Raw genomic sequence first — 22120 nt, forward strand, 5'->3', positions numbered from 1 at the left:
AAGGATTTAGAAGGAAACGGTCGTGGCCTATTTGAGACACTCTACTGGCATTTGACTATAGTAATGAGGAAAACCACGAAACGCCTGAACCAAATTTTCAGCTATCCCGGCTAACATACGCACCGCTTACCCTCCTAACAGAAGTCCAGAACGTTGCCGCTACACCCTATCTGCTCGGTATGCCGTTAAGTTCTGTTTTCTGCCGTCGGCTGAGGTATGTCGCTTTATAAGTCGTTACCAAAGTTACTGTTCTACCTTTAGCAAGACCCAGATCCGAGAAACTGCTGTTACCTGCGCACGTTCCTTTTCTAAAACCTGAATTATTCAGCCTCTGACACTCATAGTGTCCCTTTCTCGCAGAAGCGCAGTGATCTGGAATTAGGGATTTGCCGATGAGCTGAACAGGGGGGAAGCCGCTAGAGAATCTCTCAGTTGGAAGATCCGAAAAGAGAAGTGGGAAAGATCCGAAATTGATCTCGGTGAAATAAGCTCTGAGCATGTGAATGGACTGAACCTTGTAGGTAGGGTTTAAATATAGCGGCATTGAACGTGTCGCTCCATAGTAATTTGGTTAGCAAGTATTAAAGCGGGTTATCCTATATAGCGTTGTACAAAACATACAGATGTTGATAAGGGTTAGAATTAACTTACTTAGCGAGGTGACAGGCTACGGAGAGAGTGGTTAGGTTTCAGTTCCTGACACAGGCATAGCCACATTATCCAGGTCGACATAATCTGCTGTCCAGCGAGGACAAGGACCTGTTTCCGAGAGTAAGAGGGCCAAGCGCGAAGAATAAAAATTAAGAATGCGTAGACTTTTATGTATTTCCCTCTTACGTCTTTATGGCCTAGAGCTTAAGCAGACGAAAATGTTACCTTTCATTAATACGGTATATAACTATAATTTGGGAGTCTGGATAGCTGGGACAATATAGCGACGGACTGCAAGCTGGGCGACAGGGGTTCGATCCAGGCTGGGCGAGAGATTTTTCTCTGCTTCAGAGAGTCCAGACTGGCTCTGGAGCCCACCCATCCTCCGAACCAATGAGTACCAGGGTCTCTTACCCCTAGGGTAAAGCGACCAGGGCGTGAAGCTGACCATTCCCACCAAGTGCCGAGGTCAAAAATGGTGGAGCTATACCCCATTCCGTCGTATATCTTCATGGCATGGTGCTTAATTAATTAAGCAGAAGGTCAACTTTACCTCCACTATAATCTGAAATATTATTTTCTTCCCCAAATTTGTGTAGCCTATACGAAACGAAATACAAAATAAACGCGTCTGTGCTTTTCATTCGCTTTGTCACCGTTGAGCTTTGCCGGGAAAAGATTTGCAACGCCGGAATATCAGAGCTGATGGTGCTGTGTAAAATGCCTGAAGATTTTATGTACGCTAATGGCCATAGTCGTATTTTGAAAGTCGTAAACTTAAGTGGCAACAAATGGATCCAACTGAAGGGAAGAGTCCACTTTGAAAACTTAATCAGTGACAGGAGTACTATTTAATGGATATTAAGGAAATTGGATGGGAAGATGTGAACTGGATTTATCTGGCTCAGCATAGGGACTAGTGGCAGTGCTTTAGCGAACACTGGAGTAGCCGAGCGACTGTTATCTTCTCTAATAAAACTCTTATTCTGTGAAGTTTGTTCAGTGCTGAACCCTTTCTAAAGCCTTCACTTAAAAGTAGCAGCGTTTTCCTCCTTAGGCCATTGTAGTCTTTCTTATTCCATATATACAATCTCATTTGCGAAAGAGCTCTTAGTATCAGCCCCTTGAGAATTGGTGACAAGTTCCAAAATACCGAAATGCCAAATTTGATGGCGCATGCGTTGTGCAGGGAAGGTCGGGGGTGGGGAGCAGCCAGCGACCGGCGCGATGGCCAGACCGATGTGTCCCTGGACTGTTAGTCGGCAGCGATCGTTGAAGCCTTGGCTTGTGTTTGCGCCGCTCGATGTGATGATAATGCTGTGATGACAGAGGATTGAGTGTGTGGGGCTGTGAAAATGTTGCTAGCCGTGGGTGGTAATCCCAGGACAGTTGTTGGGATGTTACCGGGTGAAGTGTGTCCTACGGGACATTTTGATCTCTCCTCCAGAACTTCACCGGAACCGGATGACGACGTGCAAGATGTCATTCAGAAACGGGAGTATTGGGATTCTTCAAGTAAGTTGAAATAAGTCACATTTCACTCGGGAGATCCTTAGATCGATTCCAGACACTTATCACCTTGATCATCTCCTGTCATTTGTTCGCATTTCTAAGTTCCATAAATTCTGCGAGAAGTGTTCCAGTGAATAGCTGTGTTGTGCTCGGCATAAAACTGTTGTATCCTGTTTTCAGATGAACTCATATCGCGATATTTTGCATGAAGAGAAATCTCGACGAATCTGCACATCGGGGCAGTCCGTACCCCTCTTGTAATTTATCATTCAGAGGTATATAACCTGTTTATTTGGTACAGTGTCGTAAGTAACGAACCAGACTGAACCTGGTGGATGAACCCGAAAGAACCACGCGTTAAATAAAGTCCTTACCCACTGCTGTTAGTTGTGCAGTTTTACGGTTACGCATTGGTGCATTTTTGGAATTTACAAGAGCCCGAAAGCCCTTGCATTTGGTTCATTACTCAGTTTGGAGTAGAGTCAGTTACAATGTATTTTTAATGGGCCGCGCCATAGCTCAAGCGGTTAGTCGCTGGCTTCCCACCGCGGCGGCCCGAGTTCCATCCCGGGTCTGGTCAAGTGGGATTTGTGGTGGACAACGTGGCGCCGGGGCAGGTTTTTTTCGAGTACTTCGGTTTCCCCTGCCAATATTCATTCCACCAATTGCTCCACAATCACCCTCACCTATCATCTTGGGCTGGTACAATAGGCCAGAAGTGGCCGCAGTACAAGGGACTTAGTCCCACCCCACTAGCATTAAAAAAAATACACCGTCTTTTAGATATCTGCTGGGATTTCCTCGGTGTAAAAATTTATGAACTAATTTAACAGAGAGAGATAGAGAGTGTTTCAAAATGCCTACTTCCGTTTACAGATAAAGTATAATAAAATACGCTGCAGTAAAATTGAATATCTATGAAAATAATTTTTTTTGACGAGAAGAATTCTGCATTGAATATTTTAATTATGTATCAGGCTGTCTGCTTTTATAGAACTTGTAACCATATGGAAATATACAAATACTATAAACATTCTCCACATAATTAAATTCTTGTGTCAGGAGTTTTAGAATAAAGCAACGTAACGTCGGAACTTATAGAAATATTCTGATTAAAATGAATCTAGTCTTTTTGCGGGGAGAGGGGAGGATTTAGCCCGAAAGCATGTTATATTCTAGAAGTACGGCCAGCGATACAATTTGCTAGTGTAATTAGAGTATTTAACACGCAGCTGAAATTTAAGAATCAGGCTAAATCTACATTTAATATATAATAATATATTTTCCATACTTGACTCTGTCCCTGGTCTTTGTTTTGGAAGAACCGAATTATTTCATCAATTTGCTTCAGAAATTTGGCTTGCAGTTGAGGTAATTACAGATATACGTTCACTAAGCCCTGGTAAAATCAATACTGTACTGTGGAACAATGTGTATTTAGGTTAAGTTCCAGAAGCTGCGACTGAAAGAAACTTGAATGGACGCTAGGACCAGAGTGCAGCTACAAGGTCGAAGTCTGCCGGAAACCCGTTAGTCAGTTCTTTGCCAGTAACAGGTACCTCTAACCCCAGTGACAGATGACGGTGAGGTCTGCGGCGGTCAGCATGTATACCATGGTTTTGTTGGATGTGGCGCCGTGTAATTAGGTTAGGCACCAAGATTTCGGAGAAACCCATTGCCTCCGTCTTCAGAGTAGACACCTTTTTGCCCTAAAGATGGAGATAGCAGGTTCCTGCGAAACACACAGCTTCACGTCACAAAAGACCATGATATTCAGTAGCATCTTAGACTGTAAGAAATAGCTGATACCATGACTTCGGGACCGAGAAAAGAATGCGAATTCGTCCACGTGTTCTAAAGTTTCTATGGTACGCGATCGTAAGTCTTATTTTCTTTTAAGAGAAGTATTATAAAACATGGCTGAAAGTTACCTTACCTTATTAATAATTTTATTTATTGGTGTCGTTTGTGCCGAATTGCTTTACCATAAATGATTTCTAAGATAAATTATTCTCATTCTTCTCGAAGATTAGAATTTAATAATTATTGGATTTGTATGTGAAGCCGGGTTAGCGTAGTCGGTATAGCGACTGGTTACAGGCTGGACGACTGAGGGGTTGGAGTTCGAGTCCCTGTATGGTTAAGAATTTTCGTCCAGACCGGCTCAGGGGTCCACCCAACCTGCTGTCCAGTAGGTATCGGGGGCTCTTTCTCGGGGGTTAAGCGGACGGGGCGCTCTTATTGGCTACGGGCTACGGACTGGAATTCTCGTTCCAGGAGGGACAGGAACATCTCTCATCACCACAAAATTTAGATCTCCCTACCAATCTTCCGGGTACCGTAAATACAGGGCTCGGAGCATAAAGCTGACCACTAACCTCCATGGAAGTATATAATGTCTGCAGATACATCTCCAGCCCCATCTACGTCATCATGACGTGAAGTCTAAATTTTGTAAGAGAAGGGCGCAGATTTACTCCGAGGACTCAGATACCAGTTTACTGTGTCGGAAGCCCCATCAGAGCCTGTATTGATTATCAGTCCGTCATTCACCATGTTCTAGCTGACGTCCTGTCAGGATATTTTGCAGTCTACCTGCAGCGTGCTTCTGTATTAATAGTTTCTTACTGGGTACTTTTGGTTAATAACGAAAGTGGGTAGCATTGTATTGTGTGGGGCCTTAATAGCTGCTCACCTGTCAAGAGATGATAAGCTTTTTGTGCAGTCCGAACCTTCATGACTATCAATGGACTCCTTCATCAGTCAGTTGAATCGAGGCCGCTCGCTCACAACCGATAACTGTAGAATCAATTTTGTTATTATACGAGTATAAGTACCTCTGTCTACTCCAGAGTATTTCCTGTACTCTCTTTCTTTCAAGTGTTCTGGATAAAATATCGAATTCATCTCTCATGCTACGTGCTTGGCCCACCAAGTCAATCCTCCTTCATTTCATTTGCCTACTAATATCTGACGATGGATATAAACCGTGAAGATTTCATTATGGTGTTTTCTCCATCCTTACTGTCTTAAGTCTGAATACTATCCTCAGCACATTGCTCCCAAACACCCGCAGTGTATGTAATTCCCTTAGGGTGAAAGCGCAAGTTTAATACCCTTACAAAACACATGAAACCATAGTTGTTTTTTCGATTCGTACATTTTTTAGAGAGATCGAAAGACAGGCGATTTTAAACTGAATGCTAGAAGGTATTCCCCGACTTTCGTCTGGTCCGGCGCTCTTCGAGAACGTAACTTTTTTGTCGACATGATTTCCAAAGCTTAACTTTGCCGCGTATTCAAATTGCAGATGATACAGGCATTTTTGTGAACCGGGATAGAGTAGTCGGTATAGTGACCGCCTACGATCTGGAAGACCGAGGAGTCGGAGTTCGAGTCCCAGTAGGGTCAAGAATTTTCACTTCTCCATGTCGTTCAGACCGACCCAGGGGTCCACCCAGCCTCCTATCCAGTGGGTACCTGAGGCTCTTTCCCCGGAGGTAAAGCGGCAGGGGCGTGAAGCTGACCACTCACCTCCAACTAGTGCCGAGATCAAGAAAATGTGGATCTATACATGCACTTCCCAATACGCCATTCATGGCATAGTGCTTAATTAACTAAGCATAGGGACAACTTTACCGTTATAAGTATTATTACATAATGATGTTCTCGTAACGAACGGGTTGGTCTTAGCGCTAACGCTCTACATTTCTATTCTGGAGGCGTCTGAATCGCTGCCGAACGGGTTGGTCTTAGCGCTAACGCTCTACATTTCTATTCTTGAGGCGTCTGAATCTCTGCCGAACGGGTTGGTCTTAGCGCTAACGCTCTACATTTCTATTCTTGAGGCGTCTGAATCTCTGCCGAACGGGTTGGTCTTAGCGCTAACGCTCTACATTTCTATTCTTGAGGCGTCTGAATCTCTGCCGAACGGGTTGGTCTTAGCGCTAACGCTCTACATTTCTATTCTTGAGGCGTCTGAATCTCTGCCGAACGGGTTGGTCTTAGCGCTAACGCTCTACATTTCTATTCTTGAGGCGTCTGAATCTCTGCCGAACGGGTTGGTCTTAGCGCTAACGCTCTACATTTCTATTCTTGAGGCGTCTGAATCTCTGCCGAACGGGTTGGTCTTAGCGCTAACGCTCTACATTTCTATTCTTGAGGCGTCTGAATCTCTGCCGAACNCTAAGCTAATTAGCTCTCCTGCAAGGTATAATAGCAGCGCATTTTTGTGATTGGCTTTCGATACTGACTTTAACACTTACCGAGCCTTGGATAACACTTCCGTACTTTGTAATTTGAGAGGCTCTGACTCGCCGTACCAGGACCTTATCGCTAACCGGATTATGGATTTGCAAAGGCCTGTAAATGACAGGTCACCCCTCGAATCAGACTGTAGTTGTCTTGTACTGGTGTCTAACGTGATGTTTCACTAGGAGACAGAAACATACTCGTAGATTGAGAGTATTTGGGACCAAAATGCTAGGGTTAATACTTGATTCCAAGATGGAAGGTGCTGGGCAAAACTGTATAGTGAGGATCTTCATAAGTCGTACCTTCCACCAGTGATCAGGCGCCGGCTTCTCACCACGGAGCCCCGGGTTCAATTCCGGGTGATTTTATGAGAGATTCTTAGTGGACCAAGTAGTATTCGACCATGTTTTTATTGAGTTTATTCAGTTTTACCCTGGAAGTCATCATTCCACCACTGCTCCATGATCATTGTCACCGCCTCCTGAGATATGTGATAGACCTGATCAGGCAGCACAGTATCGGATCCTTGATAATGAAATTTGCGACTTGTCTCTCATCTCACGTTTGGCTCATCAGTTATCGTGCCTCCGCGGATGAGGTGAGCGGAACATGTAGCACGTGTCGGAGATAAGAGAAATGCAAACAATGTTAATAGGAAGGCAAGACTTCTGATTCCTAGGTGTGAGTAAAAAAGAAACTCGTAAAATGGACTTCGGGTGTATTGGGGTGAACTCTATTCATCTAACTCAAGATATGGTTCAACAATGTTGCCATAAGCTAAGAATGAAGATAAATTACGCCATAACTTATGAATTTAAAACAGGCAGGAGGAATAATAGGACTAGAAAGGTATGAAGGCCGCTGCCTAGGTAACAGAAGAAAGTGGGTGAGAGAAGTCGCACTGGAGTCTTCGAGAGGAGTCAGAATTTAAGATGCATATATGCAGAGGAGACAGAGAGGGAAAGAAAGAAATAGAACTGGGAGGATAAGGTAAAGGTAACAACAGAGGGGGGGAGAAGAATATATATATATACAGGGTGTCCCAGGAGGAATGTGCCAAACTTCGGGAGGGTGTTCCTTATGTTAAAGTATGCCGATATAACCCAAAACACCTATGTCCAAAGTTGAACGGTTACGGAGATAATGGCCCGAGAAAAGTGTGGTCTTCTTGCAGGTCCACGCACTATACGTACCTGTCAGCTGAGACCCTTATCTGTTTGTCCTTGAGTGCCGCGAGTCACACTAGCGTAAGCTCATGCGCTGCCTACAGATTACNTTGGTTGGTTAGTAGTCTGAAAAATTCTTTCTAAAAGTGCGGTACCCTGAAAGCGTCTTCATATACGTTGAGGAACCGCCAGACTTCCTTGAAATAGACACTGAGCGGTTTCATTCAAGCAGTAACGCTTCTGACTTATATTCTGGGGGTTCGAATGCCGAACAAGACAGATACTGTCCTGGCTGAAGGTATTCGAGGACTTCCTGTGCCCCCCCCCAACAAATGCAAGGCTAATATCTTAAATTTGGCTGCGACTGCTTTCTTCCACATTGCTACCAGTTCATCACTCTCAACATTCGTTCGTTCATTCATTCATTCATTCATTCATTCATTCATTCATTCGACGCTATATATTGTGAGCTTCTGATGGGATCTGTGAACAAAGTAGAAGTGAACCTTAAATATAAGATGGAAGTTCCATTTTTCATCGTCCGTACCGAGCGCTGACCATCCTGTCCATAGCCCGCCACTTTATGGACTCCGCTGTCGAGAACAGCTGTAGCTACATTGTTACATGAAAATAATCCGAACTGATTTACAAAAGATTTTAATGTCTTGCATCATAAAATGTGACTGAGATACGCAGACCGAGGCGGCTTTTAAATATTACGGACGAAATTAAGCTAAACCTTTTAATTTCATTATATAATGTCATGCGTGAGTTGTCAGGGTTAGTACATAATGAAAGATCGTGTGAAAAAATCTGGAGAACCGTAACATTATTCGCGGTGTGTGAGACAAGCGGCGCTGTTTGGGAAATTCTTCCAGAGTAATCTCAACTCCGCCAGACGCCATCTTTCGGAAGAATGCTGCAGTCTTGCGTCATTCTGCACATCCGGTTCTCTGCAGAGACAGCCATTCGCGATTGTGAAATAAGTACACTAAATGTGTGCCTGTTGGGCGACTAGGGTTCCATTCCTGGCAGATGTAGACGTTTTTGTCTTCATTACTACATTTCAGGCTGCTCTGGAGACCATTTTCTGAGTAGTAGCGTCGGTTTGGGGCGCGAAGCTTATCGTGGTCTGGTGTTTAAAGTCACGCGAGAAACGTCTTTGGGAATATTTGCACGCAAATTCACATTTCCCTTTGTAAGTCAGTTCTGTATTTGAAATTTCTAAATTTCTCTGCGCGAGGGTGTAAATGATCGCCCTGTACACTTTATTATGACTACTGAAAACATATAAGCTTCTCCTAGTAGGCCCACGCAACAAAGTGTGGGTGCTGTAGAGTCATTATTTTAGTTCTGGACAGTTGGTAGGGCGAGGTTACGAAAAATCTACTAGAGCGATTATTACTATAGGATTCTGACGATGGTGCATAACACAGCGATATTGGGTTTTCGGACTTTATCCATCGTCCTGGTTTTTAAGATAACTAATAAAAAACACGACGTTTCGGGACCCAACAGAATAGGTGTTTTCCCTCACCTGAGGACGGAAACAGATCCAGTTTCCGAAACGTCGTGTTTTTTTATTAGTTATCTTAAAAACCAGGACGATGGATAAAGTCCGAGAACCCAGTATCGCTGTGTAGAACGATTATACTTTTACTCATTTTATATTTCTAAAAATAATTACAGCCAACTTTTATTGATAGGCGTCTTGTAGGCATTGATGACTTCATGTTATGACTTAGAATGAAATGTCGGAATTCTTACGTAAAAAAAATATTTAATGATTTCTTACCATGTAAACATGTAAGCTTTCGTACGGATTCAGCTTGTGTACTGGGTTTCTGTGCCGTCATATTCACCGTGTACATGAGAGGTTTGTCAGTCCGTATAAATATTTATAATATGTAGCTGTGGAGAGGCACATGCAGTCTTAACTTCACCCATGTATTCCGAGTTCACCATGTTTACGGCCTGAATCTTGCATGTAAAGGGGAAATATCCTGTAAAATTTCCCTGCTTTCTCCTCGCTTACGGAATTCAAGACCTCTGGTTTCTGATGGCGCTTAGCTACCAGTGACTAGAGAGGGAAATATACATATAAATCCACATGATATCGGAATGCGGATCGCTGCACAACCATCTCAGTGTACATTCTGAGCCAGCAAACGCCTTTCATGGGTTGGATCGAAGCGTTTTGCTGAATCTAGCCGCCTTAGAGCTAGAAACTTCTATTCGGCGAATGCTATCTCGCAGTGTGACATTATGGTTCGGAATGTTCGTAAGAAAACTAATCGAGCGTCTTGACTTGGCTAAAGAAATTCCTCATCTTTGTAAAACACTAACACAAGCCCCCTCCCCCGGCATATTTCGTTGAATGTAAAGTTTAAGCCCTACAGTTGTTTTCGGTTCTTGGTGCCTGATTTGAATTTGTATTCTTCGGGCGAAGGGACGTAGAAAAATCTGTTGACTGAATCAGTTAAGCTAATAAACTGTTCGTGATATCATAAATTGTATTGAACTCAAATGTAATAAGCAGTCGAGAGGCCTATTTGTTCCCCTCAGTCTTGTTCAGATACGAGTATAAGCTATGCAATGTCTATAAAAGTTTAAAATACGTTTATGTTCTTAGTAAAATCGCTGGAGAGTGATCGAGACTATATCTTTCTAACCCTTCCAACTTAATAGGATTCGCTCCCCCCCCCCACACCTGATGATGGAAACGAATCCAGTTTCCAAAACGCTGTGTATATGTACCCCCAGGCACTGGAAAATACCAAACATGCTATCCTTATAATGAATCAGCTGTTGTCGCAAACCTTTAGATCGGTGGTTCTTAGATTTTGTCAGACCGCGGCCCGGTAAATTCTTTTTTCTATAAGACGAGTGGCCGGTCACAGTAGCCGGGCGGTCTAAGGCATGAACTGTCTTCGCTCGCTCGGACCCTGTGATCGTGGGTTGAAATCCCAATCAGGGCATGGATGTTTGGTGTATGTTTATTCTGTGTTTGTGTTGTCCTGTGTTTAGGTAGAGGCCTTGAGACGAGCTAGTCACTCGTCCAAGGAGTTCTACCGTCTGTAAAAATGATCATGAAACTGAAAGAAGAGGCCAGGGCCCAACGGGGGTTGTAGAACCAGTGGGGGGGGGGGGNAAGACAAGGGCCCAGTATAACTGACGCGGCCCGGCAGTTGAGAAACACTCTTTTAAATAGTCGTTAGAACTTGGATCATTAAATGGGGCTTAAAATCCCGCCTGGGCATTAGGGTAAATTAAACAGAAAAAATAAATATTGATGCAGTTCTTAAGGTCTGTGTTATATAAATAATACGGAATAATATTCTCTTCAAAACATTTTGTTTTGTACTATTGTCGGTTTTATGAGATAGGCAGCTGAAGAACACTCAGTCTCCCCCCTGAAATCTGCCAAAGAGAAGCCCATCTCTTCTCACATTTTACTTGATCCATGAACTTCATTCGGTACTCCCTGTTGTGTGGTTTTGTAGCGGTGGCATAGTGGAAATCATCTGAAGCAAACGACTGTTTACTGCAGCAGTTGTGAGGAACGAAGTGGACAATGCTGACGTCAGACCATGTCCTCACTTCTTGTACGAAATATCCTTCTCCTTGATAATCATGATTTACTGCCCGGCCATATTGAAGACCGAAAGCTTTTATTCTTAGCTCAAAGGTTGCGCCTGTTACAGTGATCAATCACAATTTAGTGTTCTGAAGAGGAAACCCCACTTCTGGTCCACTGCCCTTTTCCTCAGAGTTCAGTAACCAAGTTTCGTTACCAAAGAACTTGCTTAGTTGGGTCTCGTTTGCGGGCGACGTAAGCTGACGTCATTATTAAAGCTCTTGTGATTACCGAGTTTTTGTAGAAACTCATTAACAGAATAATTTATGCATATTTTGAAAAAACGTAGATGAGCAAAACGCAAATTTTAAACATTGGCATGAATTCTTTAGACTGAGGAGGCTGGTCAAAATGTAACGCTATGGACTTGTATGCGCGAGACGCTCGGTTCGAATCTTGATCGAGTCACCAGCTGTCCTGACTGAGGTTATGTCTTTCCTCTGTCCCTATAGGCAAATTCCATCCGAACACTTTCACTTTCATAATTATGTTTCCATCTTAACAGCCGACTCTGTATATTCTCGATACTGAACGCATATCGAAATACCCCCCCCCCCGCCCCAAAAGTAAACCTTAAGATGAATAGCGGACTTAATATGTTTTAATATTTGTAGAAGATAAAAGTAACCAAAATGAAGTGACAGGAGGTTGGAGAAACTGTATAATGAGGAGCTTCTCTTCTCCAAGTATAATTAGAATGATCAAGTTAAGGATGATGAGGTGGGCAGGGCATGTAGCACGAATGGGGGAGACGAGGAATACATATAGGATATTAGTTGGAAAGCAGGAAGGAAATAGCCAACTGGGAAGGCCAAGGCTTAGGTGGGTGAACAATATTAAAATGGATATTAGAGATATAGGATGTGATGGATTGGATTGATGTGGCGCAGGATAGGGACCAGTGGAGTTCTCTTGTGAACACGACAGTGAACCTTCTGGTTCCATAAAATGCTGGGAAATTCTTGAGTAACTGCAGAATTGGCGGCTCCTCAAGAAGGGCTCAGCTCCATGAGTAAGTAAAGGTAACCAAAAAGAGTGCTGTACGCTGACGTTGCCAAATGAACTATTGTTCAGTAGCAAGCACAGATTTTATTGAACTTGAAGTTTTCATTACGCTGGCTACGAAGAATTCCGTCTTCTGCGATATGACGCATTTTAGTCTGGTAGAACTGATGTTTCGGAGGAATGTATTGCCTTCTTTTTCGAGGTCGAAGCAACCAGCAAGCAGATCTCTAGTTGCTAGAGATGGAGGTAAAGTTCTAGCAACCCGGACAAAATCACTTCTCAGCAGAGAGTAGTCTTCAATAGAAGCTGAACTTATCGTCGTAGCTAATTGACCGCAAATCCTTAGTAATGTAAATGTCATATGCACTGCAGCACATGCTCTGATCACAATCATGATGCGCATGCTGATGTTTGATTTTGCCTTCTTGTCCAGAGTGAACACATCATAAACTTCAAGGTCTCTTCTGATATTGTGGCATAATCGTGAAAGTTGTTTCATAGTAGTAAAAAATTCTATATAATAAACCGAATAACAGCACATTCTTTGTATGAAAACGTTGCAAATTAGATCAATTTAATTACTTTTAGTCTTTCTCCTTTTACTTTTCTCGTTCTCCTCTTATTCAGTGCTACGAACTCGGTCCTCTGGCCTATGCAGTCTTCCCTTTGGTTAACATTTACCGTGACTGATTTTCTCGTAATTCAGAAGCAAGAACTGCTTGAATCGCCGATAATTAAACTTAATTTCCAACATGCGGAAAGTTTCCTGAAAGACATCCCTACGAAGAACGAAACTTACATTTCGACGCTGCTAATGATGAGTGTGACGATGTTAGATCTGACCCTGTATTTTTCTGGCGAGAGGAGGGAAACAACGGAAAAAATCCAGACACAGAGGTTCCCTAATGGCTATTCGAATCGCTTACCTGTGGAATGCGTTTTACGTAGCTAATCGGGATTGGCAGTCGTAATTACGGGAGTCTAAGCAGCGGTCATCAGAAGAGGTTCTTGACAGAACAGACACAGAAGACTTGTCCCCGTGTCACGTGTTTGTGTGTCCAGCCGTAAGCGACGTATCTCTTTAAACCTCAGCCGACGCCGCCGCCAGGGCAATCCAATTATTTGCCGTCGGTCTGCTGCAAAGCTAAACCTTTTCTCTTCACGTTCGCTCTTCCCAAGTGTCTAGTGTTGTTCATTTTTGTCGCGATTCTCCGTTCTGTTCACTTTCATGAGCTCAAAAATAACTCCTCATTGAAAAGCTAAAAGTCACTCAGCTGGTCGAGAAATTCCCCGCGATTTATGGAACTCTGGAGTTTCATCCTGTTCACAAGAACCACCTACTGCGCTCCAGCTGAACCCAATCCACACCATCATACTATATTATTGGTATATTATAATATTATCCTCGCATGTGCCTCGTGGGCCACTGACTTCGCCGACAAGCGGCCGTTGCTCGGTTGGTATAGTTCGCTTTCGGACTAAAGCCACGAAATTTGTTTGTTTGTGCCCCGTGGGCTTCCCGTTACAATTTCCGTCTATAATTTTGAATGCTCTCTTCCACCATATTGCTTCATGGGCCTACATGTCTCGCCTACTTTCGCGAATTTGATGACTCTAATAATATTCATTGAAGATTACGGATTAGTCATCTCTCAGCATGTAGTTTTCTTCACTCTTCAGCTAATTTGCTGTTTATTTTAACAACGCTGTCAGAGCTCATCCCGTCTCTATGTATGGATGTACGCCCCTTTAGCGCCTTAACGGTTAGAGATATTACTCGTAGAAAACCATATTCGGCGCATGCCATAGCGCAGTTGGTTGAGGCACTATGCTACAAACCGGAAGGTCGCCGGTTCGATTTCCGATGAGGTCATTAGATTTCTCGATTGACCTAATACTTCCAGCCTCATTATGGCCTTGGGGTCTACTCAGCCTCTAACAGAAATGAGTGCCAGGAATCATCCTGGGGGTAAAGGGCGGCCAGCGCATAAGGCTGACAACCTCACCGCCATCTGTGAACCGATTATCTAGAAAATGTGGGAGCCTCGACGTCTCACAACTCTATGGGCCTTCATGGGTTGTTACAGGGATAGCTTTAGCTCTTTATTCGACATTCAAGAGTTTATCCGTCTAAGTTCGGTGCCTGGTGAATATGAATATTCCAACTCGAAAAACTGGGGTCTTTTATATGGGCCCCAAAACAAAATTTTAGTAATTTATGGAGGTCATATCCCTAAAGAAAAGCACATAAGTGACATATTCAGGATACACGCACCAGGAGACCAAAGGGAAGATATAAGTTTTCTCGATACCGGCTTTACCGGTCATACGAATTTCAGTTTTGTTCGGTATTCAGTAACCAACAGTGATCTGCCGTGCCACAACAGATTTCTTTAAGGCAACTTAGTTAAGGCCAGTCGTATACGAAGTACATATGTGCGCTATTTTTACAGCGGTCTAGTCTTTAAACACTGAAAGTTAGGAGTACGTTATCTGCAGATATATCTGACGTAATAAATAAGGACTTTCCACTGGTATGTAAGTATTTAATCAATTTATGTTCTTCGTAATGGTCTTTGCCGTAAGCCTGTCTTACCGGAAACTTGAAGATTTATTCTGGCTGGCTGGCTACGTGTCCATCGGATGCACTACATGTGTAAAGGACAGTAGTAAAACACGAAGTGCTCAGAGAAACGAAAGAAGATTGCTCTTGTACTTCTTTTGGCTTATTTTGGACTTCACCCATCGTCTGGTATATAAAAGACAAAAGGACAAAAAAACCACGACTTTTCGGAGACTAGTGTCAATCACTGGACGATCCAGAGATTGAGACTAGCTCTTTCTAAGGGGCCCAACTGAGTAGGTTTATCCTTCCCTATCCACCTGAAGACGGAGACAGATCCAGTCTCCGAAACGTCGTGTTTTTTTTTGTCTTTTGTATACCAGACGATGGGTGAAGTCCAAAATAAGCCAAAAGAAGTACAGTATACACCATCGTCAGAATCCTTTCAAGTCTAACCAAGATTGTTCCTGTAAAATGGATAATGTATTTTCCAACGCATTCCGAATTATTTTCATTCAGATGTTAGATGAGAATTCGGACGGCTCTACGCATGCGCTAGGAATGACAAAAGTAACGTTTAAAGTAATTTAAAGATTTTAAATTTAAATTAATAAGAAGGTATTTAAAGAAAATTAAAATAAAGAAGAGTAAAAAAATAGACATTACATCATTCCCGAAAAATGTTACATATTGTGGAATAAACTCGTCTGACACTCACCTATCTGCGGCACCATGCAGGGATTCATTATAGGGGTGACTCGTTTCTGAAGTGACTTCATAACGATTTATCGGTAGCAGGCCTCGTGTTTCAACCATTAGACTGTTTTGGTATTATAATACCCATAGGTTTTCTGTAATACACGGACATCAATTTATGCCGCTTCGAACGTCACAGTTTCTCAACTGCTGAGCTGGATTTACTGAGTAAGCTTACGGTGGCACAGCACAGTACGACTTAATAGCCGATTGAAAAAGGGTGACTCGATGGGGTGTAGGAAGTAAATATCCTTGAATTGTTTTAGGATATATAATGTTAATGTTAGCCGATCACGGTAGCCGAGCACTGTCTTCGCTCGCTCGGAAGCTGGGATCGTGGGTTCGAATCCCACTCAAGGCATTATGTTTAGTGCTTGCATGTATATGTGCATTTCTCTGTGTTTGTCTACAGATAGAGGCCTTGCGACGAGCTGCTCACCCGCCCAAGGAGTCCTACCGAATGCCTAAATTCTAGTAAACCGAAGTGAAACGGAGAGTTTCATGCAGGTAGGCCAAGGTCCAAATTGGGGCTGTAGCGCCAAAGGATAAACAAGGAATGTTAATGTTAATGCTGAGATTTTGGCATGCTGGTTTCCTCTCGCGCTTCCTAATCTTAAAACATTTCCTCGGTCATAGAAATTCTTAGCACCTCTTCAGGAGGCAGTAACTTTCGCGAATTACAGACTATCAGACAAATTTATCCATAGTGTCTCGCCTTCCTTCCAAGCACACGCAGTGATTATTTAATTAAATTGGTAGCGAACTCTTCCGTCTCAATCCCTTCTGGCGCTTAATTCGTTGATAATAATAGGGTAAATAAGCAGATAAACAACGTACTTTATGTAAGATTTGAGGCTTTCACGGCGGTGACTATGAAGAAAGCAGTCTTCTGGGATTTGGCACCGTGTATATGTGGTGTTAACCGACGTTTCGGAGGAACGTATCGCCCCCATCTTCAGGGTAGAAGAAAAAGTATAATAAATCTGCAAGCGACCACACCGTGAGAAACTGTAAAGCACAGTTTCTCACGGTGTGGTCGCTTGCAGATTTATTATACTTTTTCTTCTACCCTGAAGATGGGGGCGATACGTTCCTCCGAAACGTCGGTTAACACCACATATACACGGTGCCAAATCCCAGAAGACTGCTTTCTTCAACGTACTTTATGTTTGTAGCTAGTCTGGGTTCTGTAAGAACATTGTTTTAGTAGTATGGAATAGTTCTTCTGAGCTTAGTTAGTTAGTTAGTTAGTTAGTTAGTTATTGGAGAGGGTGGGTTTCCCCATGCACTGAGACCAGTATTGGTCCATTGTGCTTCCCTCTATGATATTCTACCAGTCTCTATACCCTACCGATATTGGTGAGTACCATCATTCCCGACCGAGCCAGCGAGTTCGGCCTCTACTGTCGTGGCAGTATCTAAAATGCTCCCCATCTATCAGAGGCGTTAGAGACTACTGTTGGGCGGGAAATGTCATTAAATTAGGTCAGTGACCTCCTTTGGAGATATGAGGTTCTTTTACGTGTCGTAAAGCTACGACACGGGACCCACGGCTTAAAGTCCCTCCTGGAGGACTTGTTCCCTGAATTTTTCTGCCCTTAAAAATTCAACGAACCCGCGTACCACGAGTCATGAGGTGGGAACGTTACCTCTAGACTACGGAGGCCGCTGCTTCTGAGCTTTATTTGTGATCTTGGCGCAAAGTGAGATTCTGAGAGAATTCTTACGGTTCGGCTCCCTGAACGCGTGACCGAAGAACTATCGGCTCTGCATTTAGTGTGATGAATTGCACATTCAGGATTGGAGACGCATGCCGGTTGTGAAGGAGACCGGAAAGGCAATATTTTTAACGCGAAAGATAACGAGAAACAATATTGGTCTGTTTTTAGTTTTCTGTGCTTGTGACTCAAAGCAGTTTATCTGGATCTTCTTTCTTGCAGTGACACAATTCTTTCATTTCTCTCGTGACCTCTTTACGCCCAGAACGATTACTCCTGAGAGAATACCAGCGTTCCGACACACGTCAAGAAAAATCTAACTCATAGAGTGGAAGAAGGCAATTTGTATTGCATTACACGTTCTGAGGATGGCAGTTGAGGTGTTACAATGTGTTCGGGGGCCGTAGTTGGCTAGAACAATGTTCCTGTGATTTCTGTTATGTGACTTCGCCCAGCTGGCGGTGTAATGCATTTCACGCTTGCATGTTCAGGTTCACACACTAAAATACTTTCTTATCTCGTCTCCCCATAGGTCCTTTAGGTAATTTAGGCGTAATTTAGGCAAGGAATGATTGATGGACTGTACCGTATGTTTTTGTTCTGCGTGTTCACCTTTATACGAAATAGGTAGGTGATGTAATCCACAGTTGCCCAAGAACCAAGGAGCACTTTGGTAGCAGTACACGAAGGTTCAGCATCATTAATACGCAAGTCCGCCAATGAATACCATACTAAGTTACTTCTAACTACCTCTCATTTTCCCAACCTACTTTCCTGAGATCCATCTATATGTCGTTGTCAAATCTCTTTCTCACTCTTCCGTATAGACTTTTCCCAAGCGATTACCCCACCAAAATTGTATATGCATTCTTGTCTCTCCACCATAACAATACTCATGTCCATCTCATCACGGCCTCCCAGATTTCACTATCCTCTTTTCTTTTATCTAAATGATATAATGATACAAATTCCGTCCCTAGTGCAAACAATATATTATGTGTCCTTGATCTTGCTCCCCTACACTACATGTTTCGGCCTCAGACGGCCATCATCAGGTGTATAACACTCACGTTGCTGTTACACTGCACCCAGCCCAAAATTTAACATTTAAAATACTTTCCTTGTTATTATCAACATCTACTTCGTTGATATCTGTCTGGTTTATAGATTATTTTACACACGTTAATTTTGACTTTCCTGTAGTAGCACTATAAAATCTTTAGTTCTAATTTTAAAATCTTTAAAAAAATTTCTCTAAATTTTAAAATTTAAAATTGTTAGGGTTACTCGTCCTATGTCTAAAGTGCTGCAGCGGCTAGTTCTTGTTTCCACACTGTATAGGTGTTATCCTATGTAGTCTTCTTGTGTGCGTGCCGCTGCTATTCTTTACTACGTGTGCTCTTTTATCTCTGTAACAGGCCGTGGAGGCCCATAGGATTGTGAGAGGTTATCGGCTCACAGATGGCGGTAAAGTTGACAGTCTCATGTTCCCCCCCTCTGGAGATACCTGGTGCTCATTTCTGTTAGAGGCTGAGTCCACCCCATGGCCATAATACGGCTGGAAGGATTAGGTAAACTGAAAAAGAAAAATCCACCTCATCGGGACTGGAACCCGCGACCTTCCGGCTTGTAGCGTAGTGCATAAACCAACTACACTACCGCGTACCCCTTTCATTACCTCCCTTAGACCTAAATATATGCGTGGGCACACTGTTATGCAGGGATATATGATCTGTATTTTCCTTCCTAGAATCTAAAGTTCGGTGATATAAAATACAAGTCTCGTTATTGTCTTTTTGAATTGTAATGGCGCTTGAATCCAGAGCTCCTTCATGAAGGTAGTCATTTATGATACACGTTCGCATCACATAGTTGTTTGGCTGCTTTTGACAGTCTTCGCTTTCTCTTGCAGTAGTTCCAGCCGACCTGCCATCGCACCCACGGGCAGAGCCCTCCAGCGGCAGCAAACCCACCCGACGCCTCATTAAAGTCGACTTCTCGAAGTTGCAGGTAAGCTTACGCAGTCGTCAAAAGTTTCAACCCCTGCTGCTCGCAGATAAGAGTACAATCATTTATGTTATGTTCCTGGGTATTCTTTCTTCGTGCGTGTTTGAATATTGCATGAATATATTGCCGAGCAATGTTAACAGATGCAGAAACCGGCTTTTATTTTCAATCATTCATTAGTTGTTCTACAGCCCTTTGTTGAGCCCTGGTATCTTCTTCGGTTTCGTAATCTTAGTACACAGACGTTAAGATTTCTTGGACGAGCGATCAGCCCGTTGCAAGGCCGCTATCTATACACAGGATAACACAAACATAGAATAAACGCACACACAGACATCCATGTCTTGAGTGGGATTCGAATCCACAATCACCGCTTTCTGAACTACTTCAGAAACTGTTATCTAATTCTGGCAACTATTCAAGAACTTCCTAGCATTTTATGGAACCCAAAGTTTCATTACCGTGTTCACAAGAGCCCTCCACCTGGGCGATGCGTTTCATCCAGGACGCGTATAAGTGGCAGAATAACAGGACTTGGACTGCAACGTTTCTTAAACCTGCGGCTTGTTTCCGTTGTTCTGATCAAGCAGTTTGAGCGCGGGAACCACAGTTTTGGTAGCTGTTCGATAACAGCTTGGTTACGATCGATACGTGGCTTGTAGCCAACCTTATCTTCCGTCCAAGTCACGTTTTATCACGGAAACCAACCTCTTGATTCCTCCTCTTGACGCTGTGGCCTTGTTCCTGATTCCTGGTTTCCAGCTGGATCGGAGTGCCACAGTATAAGTGGAACATTTTGTATGTACTGAACCGCTGCTGAAATTCCTCGTGGACCAGAAGTAGGGATGGACTTCTGGCTCCAACATCTTGCGGAATATTCGACACGGCAACAACTACGATAGTTGACAAAAATAGAAATAGGCGTATGTGTTTCATAAGTTAATGGGAAGAGGCACGATTTTATGAACGCCAAGTCATCGAATAATGTATATCTCGGAAAATCTTACACAGTAGTATAGGGACTGACCATTTTAAGAAGTTTCCCATCTTTTGTGGAATCCAGGGATTCATTACAGTGTTCACAAGAGCCTACAGCCGGTCTCTGTCCTGAGCCCGATGAACCTATCCCACCATCACACCATGTTTCGGTTACCTTGCAATATTATTCTCTTCGGGAGGTTCTTGGTTCGAATCTCGGCCAGAAGTATTTGTCATTTTTTCAGTCCTTCCAGGCAAATTCCATAGTAGTACCTTGTTTTATAAGTTTTTCAGTCTTTCCAGGCAAATTCCAGGATAGTGCCTTGTTTCGGCCACGGCCACTTCCTTTCAAACAATTTCCAGCTTATTATTGATCTCTCATTCTACCATTCAACGCTATATAATCTCAGTACCGAAAACTTCGTTAAAAAGCCCACGAAGAATGTTTTCCTCGCGTCCTAAAATCAGCATATATGAAACTGCATCAAAACGGAAAGTTCCAGTTATAAGCGTAATTTATTTCTTCCAACATGAGAATGTTTACGTTTGTTAGAAAGGAAGGCAATCCATGGATGTGGATAAAATTGGAAAATAAATTCTTCAAGTAATTTTGAAAAAGTCAAACCGATAGACAGTTTTGCTGGAATATGATTAATTTAACAATTCATATTACGTAGTTCATTACATTCATTTCAGCAACGCGACGTCCCAGATTCACCCCAGAATTGAGTGCGTTTTAAAATTTAAATGGATTTTCACATAGTCGCATTTTGCCAAGAATTAACGTTTCGATTGTATAATACGGGATTAAGAATGCGTGGATTTTTATTTACAATCTCCAAAAATGTCTTCATGGTTTGGTGCTTAAGTAGAGGGGCATTAGGCTTTGTTTTAATGAGCCGGAGTAGCTTAGTCAGTAATATGACCAGCTTTGGGGTTTGATTCACTACGAGGAGCAGGAATATTTCTCTTCGTTATAGAGCCCAGACCTGCGTGGAGGCCGCGCTGAATATTATTCAATGGGCCTTTTCCTCGGCGTTAAAGCGAACGAAATGTTAAGGTAGATAACCCAGCACCTTCATTTAATGGCGAGGTTAAGAATGCGTAGGGTTGTACCCCTCGTCTTTGGGGAGAAATGCTTTATATTTAGTTGTCAGTGTAAGAGCCTTAGTTTTGTCTTTGAAATGTAATTGTTGCGTTGTAATTCACTTGACGTATGATAATATCTTATGTCTTTTACATGTACGTGAGAAATGAAGTTCGGTAAGGTCCTTTGATTTAAAAAATTGCATAAACCAGGATACCGTAATCTCTCTACTTAAAACGAAACTCTCTGCTGCAAAAGTTTTATAGCCGTGATTTTCCTTCGGAGTTCCGGCTATGCTGTAAAAACTTGCAAAGCTATCGCGAACGTGTTTTAGATGTGGAGAAAGTGCTCTATGTTGACAGACGACCTTGATCCATTGAGATCTATAGTCGTTGTGTTAGGGAACAAATTATAATTCAGCAAATTGACCACACCCCACGCATAATTCTCATTGTTCGTTATAAATATGCGTGGTGTCCTTCCTCTGTAGGGCGTGGGCGGGCTCTATTACAGACGACACGACGACCACGTGTGCTAGAGTGATCAATACAACGAATGGCTGTTTGCGTGAAAATATCTCATTTTCCTCACAGTTACAATCGCTTTCTGAATATGTAGCAGGAAGCCTTTTCGTCAGTTGGTTCCACGACAGCTACAGAGCACGAGTTTTGGCAGTATTTCCAAATCTCTAGTATTTGTTTCTGAACCTAGAAACGCGCCCAAACTGACATTCATGTATTTTTATGAAATGGCTGTAAACAGAATACACGTCTTTTGGAGCGTCAT

At 42.9% G+C, this 22120-nt stretch overlaps 1 protein-coding gene across 2 annotated transcripts in view; it reads left to right on the top strand.

Annotated features, from left to right (window-relative positions):
- The first annotated feature begins 1905 nt into the window (after positions 1-1905).
- The window catches only part of LOC111863164 (protein spire), a 65083-nt gene continuing 44868 nt past the window's right edge, over positions 1906-22120 (top strand). For both annotated transcript variants that reach the window (XM_023849216.2, XM_023849218.2), the window contains exons 1-2: positions 1906-2166; positions 19175-19272. In XM_023849216.2, coding sequence (XP_023704984.1) covers positions 2007-2166; positions 19175-19272 — 258 coding nt within the window. In that variant the 5' untranslated portion in view covers positions 1906-2006. The remainder of the gene's footprint in view (positions 2167-19174; positions 19273-22120) is intronic.

The sequence above is a fragment of the Cryptotermes secundus genome, unplaced genomic scaffold (assembly GCF_002891405.2).
Source record: "Cryptotermes secundus unplaced genomic scaffold, Csec_1.0 scaffold265, whole genome shotgun sequence".
Classification (NCBI taxonomy): domain Eukaryota; kingdom Metazoa; phylum Arthropoda; class Insecta; order Blattodea; family Kalotermitidae; genus Cryptotermes; species Cryptotermes secundus.